Here is a 15,373-nt window from a genome sequence, read left to right as displayed (position 1 = left end):
CACCTCATGTTGAGGTGCTCTTCCGCAAGCATCCGAGTTACGTACTCCGTCCTCCTCTATACATCGAAACCAAAAGGGTGAATCTCACGAAATATCCGTCTTCCGCCTTCGAGGTGTGTTAGGCAGTGTGTCAGCAACCTGCTACGAGCAAGGAGGATGCCCTTTGAACACGTCCATGATACTCACCTATCAAAAATATTTGTATACTGTTGAAGCACAAGATTCTGGTCAAAGTCCTGAGCAATCTTCTCCACGCTCGCAGAGTCGGGGTCCGATGCCGCCAGATCCAAGTCCATCATGAATGTCGCCCGAACCTCGCCCGGTAGCTGATAGCCTTTGTTGTCGCTGACATCGCGCAATAGCTGACGCGCAGTCGGGCTTGTGATGTCTCCTTTGCCCAGCGCCATTGATATCAGCGCCGTCGAGATGGCCTGCGTAACGCGCCAGCATGGTCGAAGTCGCTCGTAGCCGTAGACGCAGAGTAGGAAGTAAAAGAACCAGTTCTCCTCCTTGGGGTTTTGCAGAATGGCGTTGGCAAGATATGTGAGAGCAGTGTGCCATAAGATGGTGTAAGAGGAAGAGGCAAAGTTGAGCCTGTAGTTTATGATGAGTTGTTTCAGCTGGCGGGCTGATGCGATGCACACGTTCTCCGGGGTGCTGTAAGGGCTGGTGAAGGTCCTTAGGTGTAGACTTTTCATGTTGTTGGTCATTGAGAACCTAAAGAGGTCGAGGATGGCGGCGTGGAGCCATATGCTATGGATGTAGTTAGTAGCAATGAAGATACTCTGCCTGGAGAAAGAAGGGCTCATACTGCAAGATTTGCACATAGTGCGGGCTTTGATCGTTTCGACATAGTCTCCGGGGGAGGCGGTTGCTCCAGGCCAGCAGCTCCCGGAACTTGAATTCCGCAAAGCAGAGGGTTCTCCGGTCGCCCTTGAGCGGCCCCCTGTGCCTGTACAGCAAGGCCAACTCATGTAATATGGACCAGAACTGGCAGATGTAAGGGAACACCCCTCCCATGTACGGGGGATCGGGTTCGGCCTGCGAGCTGGTGCCTGAACTGTCGGACTCTGACTGGTGATTCTCGTGCTGGTTGCCAGGAATCAGTAGTCTGGGCGGGGCCTTGGGGCATTGCAGGCCCGGTTGGCGATAGAACAAGGACATGTGACTGTTAAGAGCAGTGAGCATCGAGGCTGTCTACTTGAGAGTGGCAGAAGAAGATGATATGAAGCACTCACGTAATCCAGCTGAACGATCCCCAAGCTGCGTATAAATGTGCACTCCGTGCTGGCTCTGGCAAGTTGATAATCTCCTCTTGCCTGTGGTTGCCCGCAACGCCAAAGAGGCCCATGCGGACAGCCATCTCAGAGGCCTCGTTGAGGTATTCCAGGACGACGTGATCCCTTCCCTGGCCTAGGTAGCCCAAGCTCATGAACTGGAGGCCCACCAAGTTGAGCAGCGAGTCAACACCGCGCTCGCCGTTCCAGATAGATTCCGCCTCCGAGCAGAAACCTAGTGTCAAGGAGCCGCTGTCTGAGTCTTGAGCTGGGTACAGCTGCTGTTGATCATGTAAGATTCTCGAAGCAGAAAAAGGGGGTTGCGGCCGGAGGCTTTGACTTACACTTGACCAATAGAGAAGCCCATTGACGAGCAATCGGGAGCAATAATCCGTCCTCCCGGCGACGAGATCAGAGACGAATTGGTTGGGCTCGAAGAACCCCAACAAGGGGTGGTCCGTCTCGAGATAGAGGGAAATGGCGCGAGCAGCATATTCGTTGCTGACTGACACGCTGGTCCAGCGGCCGATGTCCAGATTCGAGAGCTGGCTGTCGCAGAGAGAGTGCGAGTGCCCTGCCCCGGATCCTGATACACCCTGCATAGGCTCACCGTCCGGGCCCTTCTTCGTCGCGTGAATCAGCTGCTGGTACGTTGCTTCCTCGAGGGTATCCACGCTCAGATTGGGTATTGCGGGATAGACGTTTGGGAATTGAGGTCCGAGTTCCATTGTTTGAAACGCATCACTCATCATGGTCATCTCAATAGCTGCATCGTGTTGCTGAGCCGCGCCTCTACCTCTGAGGCTGGCGAGGATGGCCGACGGGTCAATCTCCCTCTTGAGGCTTCGTACTCTTTCGAGGACCTGCTCGTCTGGGAGAGAGTTGAGAGTCCGGAAGACCTCTTGTAAAAGCGACTGAGACTCTTCGGATAGCCCAGAATCATCCCTGTAGGAGCAGTTGGTTGATGACTTCTCGCAGGCCGAACACACTGGTCTTCGGCCGTCGCACTGATATGCGTCAATACCACCAGCTCAAGCAAATGCCGGCTTCTTCGCCTTTGAAGTAAAGAATTACATACCCGAGTCTTCTTGCGGCGACAGGTGTTGCAGGCCACTGACACACTGACACGACGTCGCTTGTTGTTCTCGACGGCCTCCGAAGAGGCCGAAGCAGCGTCGTTGGAAGAATCGTGGGTGGGCTTTGGTGTGATTGGCACGTAGTTGGGCATGGCTGTGGTTCCTGGATGCCTGTTGATCAATTCCCTGCAAATGATCCCATCAGGTTGCTTATTCAAATAATGCTCGAGCTTGCGGATTGTTGGGTGGCCGTGGCCACTTCTTCCGATACTGCCACATCATGCTGACGAGCGGCGACAGCTTCGCACATGTAGACCAGTGCGTAGCATCACGAGATGGGCAGAGACATGCTTGCACTCTGACGGGTGGTGATGGACGGAACGTGGCGTAAAATCGCGTGGGTTTGGGGTTGAGGTGACTGCATTAGTTGGGGATGTTGCATCATCTTGAGCCTATGCTGCCTCATCCCGCTAGTCATTGTCGGAGGCGTTCGGAGCAGCTTCCGCTCCCGACGGATATTGGTCGCGCACGCCATTGCATTTTGCTGCTTCTTCTGTCTTGGATGCATAATCTTCGGTCTCTGGTAACGGGTGAATGTCACTCGACGACTTACAGTTTGCTTCTAATCACCAGTTCTCATCCGCCCTGCGTGGATCCACGGTTCTAGGCCGTCAAACAATGGAATCTGATAGAAACCGAGTCGCCTTTATCCTCTGCTCATTCGCTGTCAACCAGAAATGTCACCACTCCTGAACCGTTTCATCAATTGCTACTCAATGATCGCGTGATAGCGAGCAGAAGCCCTTGTTGAGTTCTGGAAGTTCTGCCAACTTGAAGATAGTTTCCACAATGATACGGCCCCAAATGAACCCTGCATCTCTGATTGAATGTGACTTGTTAGACCTGCGTGGGCCTGAAACCATCCCGCCCCCCTGTCATGCCGGCAGCTTGACGCCACGCGATTGGTCGCATTCACAATCCAGAAAGTTGCTGTAATGGGATTCACCACTTCGACACACCAAGGACCTTATCGTGATTTGGCAAATCCGGAAGATTTTGGGCGTCACATGCTTACGATGTGCCATGCTCCCGACTTTCTCAGATGCTGCCTGGCAGTTGAAATGTACGGGACTGGTTCTCGGAGTCGTTCCCGTTCGCGAACGCCTTGGGATAACAATAGAGGAAACCTTTGGCTTAATATGAAGCATTTTGTTGCTTCTCCGCTAACTCAGTTATGACAGGTTCTTTGGAAGAGGTAAAGTTACCTCATGATAACAGTGGAGTGTAAAAGTTATTATGGCTGCATCCGGCCTGTTCAATATCAATGCACAGCCTTGACTCCCTCAACGGCGACCTGCTTCAACTTTTACCCATTAAATGTTCTATCATGGCGGCGGGAGGGGGGTTTGGGGGGGGAGAGAATATCTCTTACGTGTGACTGTGTTGGAGTGATTCGAGCGTCATGGTGATGCGCTCAGTTGTCGCTACCATCTTGACCGTCCTTTACTGCGGAGAAGATGATTGGAGGCAAGGGTTCTTGCTAAGAACGAAAAGGCAAAAGAACTCAAATAAGTGCCGCAACTCTGTGAAAGGGATCAAAAGATTCGCACATGGTGCATCGAGCCCTACGGTCTCGAGGCTAGTGTAAGGCTTAACGAGAGCACCGAGGACTGGAACAAGTATGGTCAGGAATGGCCAAATAATCTAAAGTGGTGCCAGTAGAATAGAAAAACAGGCTAAGGGAAGCGAGATGAAGATTCTGATGGCTCGGAGGAACATGAATCCCGCGAGGCAAGTGAGTCGAACGGAAACAGAGCAAGACGGATCCCCAGACACACCATCCTCGAATGTCTAGTATAATCAGGAAGCGTTGTATAAGATCTGAGCTGGGGGTTAATATGGACATCCTAGCGGTCTCTGAACCTTCAGTGTCGAGCAGTCACCTCTTATCTGTGTATTTGAGCATCCTGTCGGAGAGTCTGACATTGGCCTTCCACTGCTGCAAACAAGCTCGCCTTTACGGGGTTTCTGAGCCGGTGCCATGGCCGTTGCGTCGCTGGATCCGAGCGTCTCGAAGTCTTGCCTGGACTACGGAGTATGCGGAGGGCGCTCCACCAACTTCCCCGTACGGTCTATACATAAGATAACGCATCAGCTATGTATCTATGTACTAACCGGTTCCGGCCCGAACCGCGTACAATGAAATTCGTAGAAAAGGGCGATTCTTTGATGTCATTGTTTGTCGATGAAAGGTGCTCAAAATCGTGGGAGTGACCAGCATGCTACAACTACCTACTACAGCGGGCAACGTAGCACGCTTCAAATTGAGATTGTAACACTTGCGGCCAACCAAGAGTAACTCCTCTATGCTGCATCACGGCCGAGGTTCCCTCGCCGAATTTTCTCTTTCCCTTCTAGAACCTTTTAGTCGCAGCACTTTTCGAAAGCTTCTAGATGTAGCGCTATTTGCTAACAACTAAGCTTAAGTGCATTCTCCGATCTCCGTCCCCCGTACGCTATGCAGTAGAATGCGCGGTTCGCCTACGCGATACATACAAGGAACAATAGGGGAACTGTGAAGTCGTTGACAAGCCCCTGGCATAGAGCTACAAGTCACTCGGTTCTGCGTGGCCTGACCCCTTAATAGCCGTCTTCGAACTATGTGGGCCAATCAATGCAGAAGATTCTCAAGAACACCAAGTAAACCATCATCTCTCATCCCTGTGATAAACGAGCAAAAGACATGGAAAAACCACACCGCATGTATCTCGACGAGCCGGTTGCGCGTCAGACCACTCGTCGATACGGAGAACGATGAACGAAGCCCAGCTCAGGCCTCTTCAGCACCTGTGTGCATGTGGGGGAACCGTTGTGGAGGCTTGGCGTGTTGATGGACAGGGGGCTTGCTTCGCTCGAAATTGGGATAGCCTCTGCTCCTATCGATTTCGAGTCGCATCACTGGCTAATCCGGGCATGGAAACCGGCCAGGGACATTGGCGAAATACGAAGGCAAGGAGACGCTCCACCTTTGATGCTAAAGCATGTATTATAAAAGACTCCTTTTCGGCAGCTTGGGCTATTGCTTTTTTGCGAGAAGAAGAGACAGCAGCTTTTTCCAATTTTCAAATTTACACACTCGTTTTTTTTTTTTTTTGGTCAAAGACACTCTTTAGCTGCCAAACAATCCGTCATCATGCGTACCGCCGTCGTCCTCGCTGCTCTTACCAGCCTCGTTGCTGCTGCTCCCCAGATCCAGGTTTCTACGGGCGAGATCGGCCTCATCTTCACCTTCACCAACGGCTCTCAGTCTGGGCAGCAGTGGGTTGCCAACAGCGCCTCCCAGGTGCCTCTGAGTACGCATCATCCAGCCTCTAACGGTATTCAAGCGCATATTGACCCTTTCCATTAGACAGCGGCGGCATTGTGGACAACGTCTTTGTCCGTCCCCTCGAGAACCCTGCCGTGTCCGGCCACTACCTTGGTGCTAGCTGCTCTTTCCTGGATTTCCAGAGCCGTGATCTGGGTGTTGGTCACGTCAGCGGCCCTGGCGTCATCACCCTCGAGTCTAAGGACGTTATCGAGTACGTCCAGTGCACCACCGATTAAGATGGAGGAGATGCAGGTTCAGTTGGTGGCGATGGGTTGAAATGAGGTCCACGTGGAGGACGTATACATTCATCAATTTAATCAAGCGACGCAAGTCCTATGAAACGATATTGCACTTATGCAGGTCTCGATTTACGAGGTGTAAGATGTAAAGGTCAGCTTAAATCAAAGCACGAGAATGGCTGTTCAATTACGAATGATGCGAGACTGTCTTGGGAGCTATGCGCGGCCAAGGACGGGGGGAGGGAAAGAAATGCTTGGATAAAAAAGAAAGTAGCTGAGACTCACATCTCGCATTGATATATCCCTCGCGTATGTGATTGTAATAGGCCTGCTTCGGATTCCGGCTTGATCATTTACGTCCATGTATGGAAGGAGACAGTGAGACACTGCACTCAGCAATTGAACCGTCTGTGCTGCATACAAAGGCCAGCAACTACTCAGACTCTGTTCAATATGCCTTACAACGCAGTTCGCGGACATTGAATTGCTGCAGTTGTTCAAGAGGATATACAACCACTGAACAAGCGTCACGCCTGGTACAAACATTTGCTGTATCTCTTCCACATTTGCTATATCAAGTGTTCAAACTCGTGTAGAGCGGCCCAAGAAAGAATTAAGCAATAAAGTTGTGGTCTTGCACTTGGCATTGATGAGCTAATATGTGATGTCTACAAGAGTGTAATCGAATCTCCCTCATTCTGGAGCCAGGATCCCTTTGACGACAACGCCTACTTCCAGACCAAGCTTCCAGGACTTACTCGCTTCACCAAGCAACGTGGTTAGCCATCACCGACCTCAGACTTCAAAATGAAGATCTCTGCCATAGTCACCTACTCACTACTCGCCTGTCATATCCACGCAGCCCCCAGCAGGTTCAAGCAGAACATCATCCACGGACCCGGAGCACACTCTCCAAGGCCCAATCACGATAACCGCTCAGACGAAGAATACCACAGTGTTCAAACTTCTTATAGCTCAACCTGGTCAGGAGCCGCCATACGTTCCCCTCCAGAAGGCGAGACTTTCAACAGCGTATCCGCCAGCTTCGTCGTTCCCAAGCCAAGCATCCCCGCCGGCAGTCCCGTCGAGGACTTCTACACCGTAGCCGTCTGGGTCGGCATCGACGGCGACACCTTCCAGAATGCTATCCTACAAACCGGAGTCGACTTGACCATTGCGGGTGGCCGAGTGTACTATGAGCCCTGGTACGAATGGTGGCCAGATCACTCATCTACCTTTGCCGAGCACCTCGCCATCTCTCCAGGCGACGTCGTCAAGGCCACCGTCAGCGCAACCTCGAGCACATCCGGCTTCGCAATCATCGAAAACGTCTCCACGGGCAAGCTTGTCTCCGAGTATCTCACATCCGCCACTGCCCTGGCACAGCAGAATGCCGAATGGATCGTCGAGAATTATATCATGGGCCCCTCACCCTCTTTGGGCCATCATACGCCTCTTGCCAACTGGAGCAGCGTCGTCTTTACGGATACGAGGGCGTCGACTCAAAGGTCTTGGCTGGACGCTTCTAATGCTACGGTTGTGAATATGGCGCAAAACAAAAAGGTGATTACGGAAGTCACCATTGACGGGTCGAGTATTATCGATACATACATTTACGCGGGCATGGTGGCCGACTTGAAGTCTGACGATACAAGCTGAGGGAGACTACCTTACATTCGCCTGGAGTGTTGGGCTTGCCTGTAGAGATGGATTGTGATTGCCATTTTCTTTCAATAGCTGGTCGAAGTTGTATTCTTTGGGGCATAGTAGTACCTTGATCAAGAGATGACCTCATCTGCAACGCATATGGTCTTTTGGTTACTGCCAAATCTCTCTTCCATATATAGAGACCATGAAGTATATCACATGCGTTTTCCCTTAAACGAACGGCCATCTGGAGATTGGCTCCTTTCTGCAGTGCCTTGTAGCTCCGCAACAGGCTGTTATGTTTCCCACATATATGTCACATGGAAAACACCGGATCTCATGAGTTGAAGCAAGTGATCAGAGAGCCTGAGAGATCATACCCACTCTATATACCTTCTGCCAAAAGAGTTTCCATACACTATAAGATTTGATTCTTATTTTTTGATTTTCCAATTTACGCCTGCAAATGATCCATGTTCTTTTCTATCCGCCTTCCCTTTATCAGGTCGCCTACTCCAGCTCAATAGTACCGGGGGGCTTTGAGGTTCTAGAAAAGTAATGTTAGCGTAAGACTCGAGCTCCAGGGCAAATCCGTTTACTTACAAATCATAGACAACACGGGCCACACCCTCAACCTGGTTGCAAATGGTGCGCGAAACATCCTGGGGTTGACAGGTTAGCATAGGCCACGAACAGATGGGACTGGAGCTGTGTGGGGTAGAAAGGTTGGAGTGTCTTTGTGGTATGAGAGCCCGAAAATATGGGCGAACGTAGACTCACCGCGAGGAAGGAATGATCGAAGTTGAACACCTCCGCGCTCATGAAATCTTTGGTACGAACAGCGCGGAGAATGATGATATAGCCCCAAACTCGTTGATCACCGAAAACACCAACACTGCGGTTAGTATCGAGGCCAGCATAGGCTTGGGAGATCTAGGGGAGGAGTTAGCTTGCGCACGTCTTCGGCCGTGTGACGTGACTCACCTGGTCGTAGAGGCCGGCCTCCTTGATCTTGCTGATGAAGATGTGGTCGGCCTTGCGAGCGATCTCTACTCGCTCCTTGGTAACATCGCCAAGGATGCGAATGGCAATGCCGGGGCCGGGGAATGGGTGCCTGTTGACGAGCGACTCGTGGATGCCGAGTTGTCGACCAATTGCCTATAGAACTTGAGTATGATTGAAAATAAGTTTCACCCCCCCCTTGAATCAACTTACCCTGACTTCATCTTTGAACAGAAGCCTGAGAGGCTCAATGAGCTGTAACAGAAGTCCCGTCAGCCTTGTCTTTTGTTATGGAAAGATGAAAAGTGTACTTACTCGCAAGCCTTGCTAAACGGGCCATGCTAAATTAGTATCAAGTAAATCCTGGCAGGGTGGTCCGACTTACGCCGTTCATCATCCGCTACATGCTGGTTAGTTGAAAGACTTTCTAATTGGGACATTGATATTGCTTACCTCAGGCAGACCGCCTACGTTGTGGTGAGCTGTATCAAATGTCAGCTTTTGTCCCCTTGATCTTCTGCGCGATTTCTGGGACAGTCTTCTGCTCCCGAGATATCGTTGATTTTCTTACTCTTGATAGTGGCCGATGGCCCTCTGAAGCTCAGAGACTCGATACTGAAATACAACATTAGCTTGGGCTCAGCAGTTAGCTCCAGTGGACTTACACATCAGGGTACAGGGTCCCCTGCAAGAACCATTCGACCTTTCCGCTGTTGGGGGTGTTCTCTGCTTCTTTCTCGATCTGAGAGTTCTGTTAGCAAGCCACATGAACAGCCAGAGAAGGTTGAGCGTACTCTGATAGCCTCTTTCTCGAACAGATCGATAACTACGATGCAGTCAGTACCCCTGTCACTAACCCGTCCCAGACAGCTTGAGATACGCACACGTCGATCCGATAATCTTCCGCTTCTTTTCGGGATCGGTGACACCTTCGAGACGGCTCAAGAAGAGCTCGCCAGCGTCGACAACTGTGAGGTTGATACCAAGGTGCTGTGCCAGCTTCTCCTTAACCTCATCGCGCTCATTGAGACGCATGCATCCATTGTCGATGAAGATGGCCTTGAAGCGGTCCCCGATGGCTTCGCGCATCAGGGCCGCTCCTACAGTGCTGTCCACACCACCGCTGCAGGCTCCAAGGACGAGTGCTCGGTCACCAACGAGATCCCGGATGCGAGCGATCTCGAGCTGGACAAAGTCGCCCATTTGCCAGTTTGGTTCAGCTCCGCAGATGTCAACGCTAAAGTTGCGGAGGATGTCGGTTCCGCGGGGTGTCTAGATTCGAATGTCAGAAGGAGTCCTGTGGTAATGCCTGGGGTGAGTGACAAACGTGTTCCAGCTCAGGGTGGAATTGGACGCCTAGTCGCTCTACATTAGCGCTTTACTCTATACTGGGCCCCAGGGGAAGCACGGGAAAGACAAACCAAAGATGGGCTTCTCCTCGTGGGCGATGCCGGCGTACTCTGAGTTCTTGGTGGTAGCAATGACCACGAAGCCCTGTAAGAGTCAGTAAGCTGTCCAGAAATGCGGAGTCATTTCACTTACCGTAGGCAGGCTAACTAGCTTGTCGTAGTGGGACATGAAGACGGGAATTCCATCCCCCAAGCCAGCGAAGAGGCGGTCGACATGACTGTTGGCCTTGACGATGTCGAGATCGGCGTGGCCATACTCTACGTGAAAGGGTTAATTACTATTGCAAATGACATTGCCAAGGTGACGAACCTCGTGCCTCTCCGCGGGCAACACTTGTTGAGTCGATCCGCCATGCGATCTCCTGGCAACCATAGCTGCGTCCATAGCATTAGCGTCATACCGTGTGTCGGTGTAGAAGCAAGTCGTACCAAATACCCCTACATCTCCGTGTTAGTCCTGGTTCAAAAACTTGACCGATGGGTAGAGGACACTCACAGAATGGGCACACCAAGCTCAAAAACAGCGGGATCAACATCTACACATATGAGTAAAGACAGCAGGACGTCGGGGGACAGGAAACCTTACGGGGCGAGCCCTCGTCGTAGACAGAAGCAGGGCCTAGTAGCTCAGTCAGACTCCGGCGCAAACCATGCTTCAAGAGACCCCATACCTCCAGAGAAGATGATTCCTTTGGGCTTCCATGTCAATTCATTGACCTTGGTGGTACACGGAAGCAGCTCAGCGAAGACGCCGAGGGCTCGAAGACGACGCAAGATAAGATGGCTCGTTTGAGACTTCAACAACGGGAGTCAGAATTTGCCATTCAAGGATGTCTCAGGAGCCAGGTAGCGGTGATGAAGCTGCCTTATCGACTCCGAGGCTGCTGAGACAGGCCGAAGAAGGGAAACAGGGACTCCCGAAAGTACATACGCCAAAATCGAGAACCAGAATGGTCTAGGGGACCAAAATGTCAGCCAATACATTCTCTTCGCATTTCTTATAGCTCGTGCGCCTGAAGGCCAATTTGGGTGATCGATCGCAAATCGCAGAAGTTTCGAGGCTCACGATTGCAACCCCGCGGGGTGCTCATGGTACGTACATCGAAGTTGTTGTGAGGCGTTTCGGCCTCGATGTTGTTGGGGGCCATTGTGATTGTGGTTTCGGCGGCGTCTGCAGAGGATTTGCAGTGTTCGTAACGTCGGCCGTATGCAGAAAGAAAGGCAAGGTGATTGCAATCACACTGCCTGTTATCGAAGTGCAAAATTATGTGGGGTACCATAAAATTTGCACCCTGGCCACAGCCTTGCGCGCCGTAGCCTCGTCGCATTTCCTAATTGGGCAACCGGTGTGCCGGCCGCAGGGCAGAACCTTGCTGCTCTGATTGGTCAGAAGCTCCGGCGCCGGAGCAGCGGGGAGTCACCCCGGATATCAGGCTTCGCACCTCCCTTCAGGCTCTTCAAGCTCTGCTTTATAATTGTAGCACCGATTTAGCTACGAAGGATAGCAAAAAAAGAGGAAAAAAAAAACATACAACAGCCGGTGTTCGCTGGTGGTCACCCACCCAACTACTAATCTGCCGGTTAGTGGCTTATCTATGGGGGAGCAGACGGGACCCCGAGTTTTCCACTACCTATGGTCGTATGTGCTAGCATTCCCTGCATATTCAGTATATATCGACACGCTCAATGATGGCGTGGCGTACCAAGGCTCGGTTTGTCTCCTTGGTGCTTGAGTTGTCTTGATGAAAAGTGATCGAGCTCGTCTGTGCAACTGTAAAAATACAGTATGTGATGCTGAGAAGCCAGTGTTCTGAGGTCTTGAATCCGCTGGCTGTTTTCTACCTCCATCTCCCCGGGTGAAGACAACATCCGAAAATTGCAATCCCCCTTCCGGCGAGATTGCTCGAAACAGCTTGTTCCTTGGTCGTCAATTACCCAGCTTTCATTCTGCATGTACGATCAGCAAGTTTTCGCATAAGTAGAGGATGATCTCCCACTTATATGTATTGCGCTGGAGTTGATTCACGACAAAGTCCGAACCGCTTGCAAGGCGAACTCGTAGCGATTAAGTGACCACTTGTTCGGGCATTTGTCGATCCTTGCAGATGATTCCGCAGAGCCTTGTTGCCTAGTTTCCACAAGACAGATTAACGAGGGGGAGATTGCAGGTGCCCGCCCAATGGCAGTGCGCGGACAAAAATATACCTACTACCTTATGCATCGCGGGCGAAGGAATAGACAGCATAAGCAGCTTCTCTTCAGCCCTAAACTTCCCATTCCTTGACAAAGATCCCATAAAACCGCTGTGTTGAGCTATTTAAGCGCACTACAACGGAGACGAAAAGATGTCAATAGCCGGTGGTGAGAGATCGGAAGATATGTACAGCTATTCCCCTCTTCAAGGTCCTCGCCACATTCGCTTGCTCCGCTTGCTTCCAGACTGGAACGAACATGCCCCCCTCCATTCTCAGCTCTTTGAATATCCCATGGCGGAGCTGGGAGATGGACCGCACATGTACGAGGCCCTGTCCTATGTTTGGGGGAGCCCGGAGAGGCCTTATACTCTCTTTATTGATGAGAAGCCTATGCCCGTCACGGCAAACCTACACGAGGCCGTATTGCGCCTTCGTAACAGAATGATCGAGCGCATCGTATGGATCGACGCGGTCTGCATTGATCAGAGCAACATGGAGGAACGAGGAGAGCAGATTCAGCACATGGCAGAGATTTATTCCAAAGCGAGCCGCGTAATCGTATGGCTTGGCGAAGCGGCGAATGAGAGTGATCGAGCCTTGAAGCAGATACGCATGGCTGCAGATGAGGAGAAGCAAAAGTCGTCGGTGACGGACGAGGACCGGCAGGCGATTCTTGCTATAGTTCAGCGGCCATGGTTTCGTCGCATATGGGTAGCTCAGCCACAACGCACCGAGCAGCAGTGCTGGAACCCAGGTATACTTACAACGTTGCTAGGTTCTTCAAGAGGTTGCTGCCGCTCAACACATTGTCATGATGTGCGGTTCCGAAAGGATTGATGGATACGCCTTCTGCCTAGGCTTCCCTTCACTGCTCCCATACGACGATATACCGAGTCACATCCGCTCAGTCACTTATCTGATGAGAGGCTCTATATTTCGGCCGAGTTACAGTATCAACTCTGCTGGAGGTATATCTCTGGATATACGCCCTCTAAGCGGACTGATAGATCTGTACCACGCACATGAAGCTACAGAGCGCCACGACAAAATATTCGCTCTGCTAGGTATGAGCTCTGACAATCCCGGCGCTTCTGGATTGACACCCGATTACAAAATCCCTTGGGATGAGCTTATGGCAAGGCTTGTCAGGTTCATACTCGGTGAGAGGGTGCTTGTCTGGTCATGGAATCGCCAGCAAGCGGCCGCTGTATTCGCCAAGGGCTGGGTTATTGGAATAGTCTCATCCGTTGAGATGACCAAAGATGATCCCCGCGGGGACAGGCACCATGTCAGCATCAAGATTCAGGACACAATCGGGCCATCGTGGACTCTCCCAGGCGCGGTGAAGCCGATCGAGGTCGGCGACATTGTCTGCCATCTGCTTGGAGCTACAAACCCTATGGTCGTCAGGCCATACGGCGATTATTTCTCCATAATTATGGTACAAGTCGCGCCTCCGAGTAATGCCGATATGGAATTAATGGATCCCGAACAATGGGGGCATTCAGGCAGCTCTTCTGTACACGACTTTCTGCTGGTATGGGACTGGGATAGCCCCCATGAGGAGACGCAACACCGGGACTATGAGACATGGATAGCCAGTCGCTTGTCTCCATCGAGCAAATCAGAACCCGAAGACTACATCGACAAACAGATGCGTCTATGGAACGTGGCCCTGATTCTGAGCGATGCGGGGAGCAACGGGGAGTCAGTTGTCAACATGCTTGAAGAGATGAAGAAGTCTTGTATAGCAATCTCTGGACAACTGGATCAACGAGCGCTCATGTGTATGAGCAAGCTAGCTTTGTCATATGGGAGAATGGGACGATCATGGGAAGCAGAGGTCGAGTTTTGGCGAATGTTTTGGACGATGAGAAGTACACGACAACCGAACGGCGATCTCATCAGAGAACTGACCAGTTTTGGAGCGATGTGCAAAAGCCATGGTCACGCTATAAAGGCAAGGAACTTTGAGAAAATAGCAGGCTTACTGGAAATGGCGCGACGTCATCCCATTATGGAGGACGAAGACTTTGCCGTGGTCCTTGCAGACGCAAGTGTCAGAGATAAGGACATCTCGGAAACGCTTGTTATGAAAGCAGCGAAGAAATTCTACAGCGCAGCGGATGTCGACGGGGCACCTAGTCGACGAAGACATGCGGCTACCCCTTTGGACGTGTTGCTTGCACGCGCGGTTTGGAAGGGCAATGTGGAAGCAACGTACCTTGCGCTTTCTCACAAGAAGGCGCAGGTCACCGAAGAAGTGCTGATACATGCAGTGAGGAGTAGGGACAGTTCAGCATTGTGGTGCATACTTGGCAGAGAGAAAGACGAGATCCTCATTGGGGAGAACATTGTCATCACGGCAGCCAAAAGGAGCAGCGAGTCAGTCCTGCAGTACTTGCTAGAAAGACACCAAGACAAGGTCGAGATCACGGAGGAAGTGCTAGCGGCGGCAACGGATAACCAGGAACGTTCGATGTTGGTCTATCTCTTGGGGAAGTGGAAGCACAAGTTCCAGATCACAGAGAGGGTGGCCATTGCGGCAGCAGAAAACGAAGAATTTCCAGCATTGAAGATTCTACTGCAAGAGAAAGGAAACGAGATTGAGCCTACCATGCGGGTGGTTATGGCAGCAGCGAGTAACAGGGAGAAGTCGGTGCTGCACAGCCTTGTGCAACAAAAGGGGAGCGAGATTGGCATGACAGAACAGGAGATTATGGAAGCATGGAAGAAGGAGAGTCTTTTGGCAGGAGGACGCAGTCATGAAATCCCAGGTGAGAGATTTCGAAACGTCCACTTACGGACACGGTACGAAGAGACAAGGTGATTATAAGAAAACAATTAGCATCAACGAGAGAATATCGTGATGCAATACGAAACGAACAGGGTATTGAAATGTCGAATACACGAATCTATCTTGCCCAATACAACGCGTTAAGACACCTTATAGAACACTATGTAGGATGACGAGCTGAAGAGCAAAAAGAAAAGAAGACATACAACACCAAGAGTTCGCTGGTCGTCACCGACCCAGCTACTATTTCGGCGCTCATCTGGTTATCAATAGGAGATCAGACGGGATCCAGATTTCTCAGATGGCTGTGGTCGTATGTACCTGGGCCAGCGGTATGTTGGATCATAAAGGTTGAGGATCT

The 15,373-nt window shown here is 51.3% G+C and overlaps 5 protein-coding genes across 5 annotated transcripts; 3 read left to right on the top strand and 2 right to left on the bottom strand.

The window, feature by feature from the left end:
* Nucleotides 1-182: 182 nt before the first annotated feature.
* On the bottom strand, nucleotides 183-2,505 carry CCMA1212_006344 (uncharacterized protein; the record flags this gene model as incomplete). Its single annotated transcript, XM_073703572.1, has 5 exons — nucleotides 183-753; nucleotides 812-1,168; nucleotides 1,239-1,558; nucleotides 1,622-2,284; nucleotides 2,356-2,505. The coding sequence occupies 5 exons, from the start codon at nucleotides 2,503-2,505 to the stop codon at nucleotides 183-185; spliced, it is 2,061 nt and encodes a 686-aa protein (XP_073558103.1).
* A 3,021-nt stretch (nucleotides 2,506-5,526) lies between these two features.
* On the top strand, nucleotides 5,527-5,959 carry CCMA1212_006343 (uncharacterized protein; the record flags this gene model as incomplete). Its single annotated transcript, XM_073703571.1, has 2 exons — nucleotides 5,527-5,706; nucleotides 5,763-5,959. The coding sequence occupies exons 1-2, from the start codon at nucleotides 5,547-5,549 to the stop codon at nucleotides 5,957-5,959; spliced, it is 357 nt and encodes a 118-aa protein (XP_073558108.1). The 5' UTR covers nucleotides 5,527-5,546.
* An 810-nt stretch (nucleotides 5,960-6,769) lies between these two features.
* Nucleotides 6,770-7,621, top strand: CCMA1212_006342 (uncharacterized protein; the record flags this gene model as incomplete). The annotated part of the gene is made up of 1 exon (XM_073703570.1): nucleotides 6,770-7,621. The coding sequence occupies one exon, from the start codon at nucleotides 6,770-6,772 to the stop codon at nucleotides 7,619-7,621; it is 852 nt and encodes a 283-aa protein (XP_073558109.1).
* A 498-nt stretch (nucleotides 7,622-8,119) lies between these two features.
* Nucleotides 8,120-11,191, bottom strand: CCMA1212_006341 (GMP synthase; the record flags this gene model as incomplete). The annotated part of the gene is made up of 18 exons (XM_073703569.1): nucleotides 11,121-11,191; nucleotides 10,692-10,815; nucleotides 10,607-10,639; nucleotides 10,517-10,556; nucleotides 10,331-10,395; nucleotides 10,154-10,278; nucleotides 10,033-10,105; nucleotides 9,939-9,967; nucleotides 9,496-9,883; nucleotides 9,406-9,437; nucleotides 9,277-9,353; nucleotides 9,183-9,226; nucleotides 9,065-9,093; nucleotides 8,825-8,893; nucleotides 8,594-8,767; nucleotides 8,390-8,542; nucleotides 8,213-8,271; nucleotides 8,120-8,156 (listed from the first exon to the last, which is right to left on the bottom strand). Exons 1-18 carry the CDS (start codon nucleotides 11,166-11,168, stop codon nucleotides 8,120-8,122), a joined length of 1,599 nt encoding a protein of 532 aa, XP_073558106.1. The 5' UTR covers nucleotides 11,169-11,191.
* Nucleotides 11,192-12,342: 1,151 nt separating this feature from the next.
* CCMA1212_006340 (uncharacterized protein) lies at nucleotides 12,343-15,045 on the top strand (the record flags this gene model as incomplete). Its single annotated transcript, XM_073703568.1, has 2 exons — nucleotides 12,343-12,926; nucleotides 12,991-15,045. The coding sequence occupies exons 1-2, from the start codon at nucleotides 12,366-12,368 to the stop codon at nucleotides 15,043-15,045; spliced, it is 2,616 nt and encodes an 871-aa protein (XP_073558107.1). The 5' UTR covers nucleotides 12,343-12,365.
* Between the last annotated feature and the right edge of the window lie 328 nt (nucleotides 15,046-15,373).

This window comes from Trichoderma ghanense (assembly GCF_004382785.1).
Source record: "Trichoderma ghanense strain CCMA-1212 chromosome Unknown scaffold_7, whole genome shotgun sequence".
Classification (NCBI taxonomy): Eukaryota; Fungi; Ascomycota; class Sordariomycetes; order Hypocreales; family Hypocreaceae; genus Trichoderma; species Trichoderma ghanense.
This window is presented reverse-complemented; position numbering and strand designations above follow the sequence as displayed.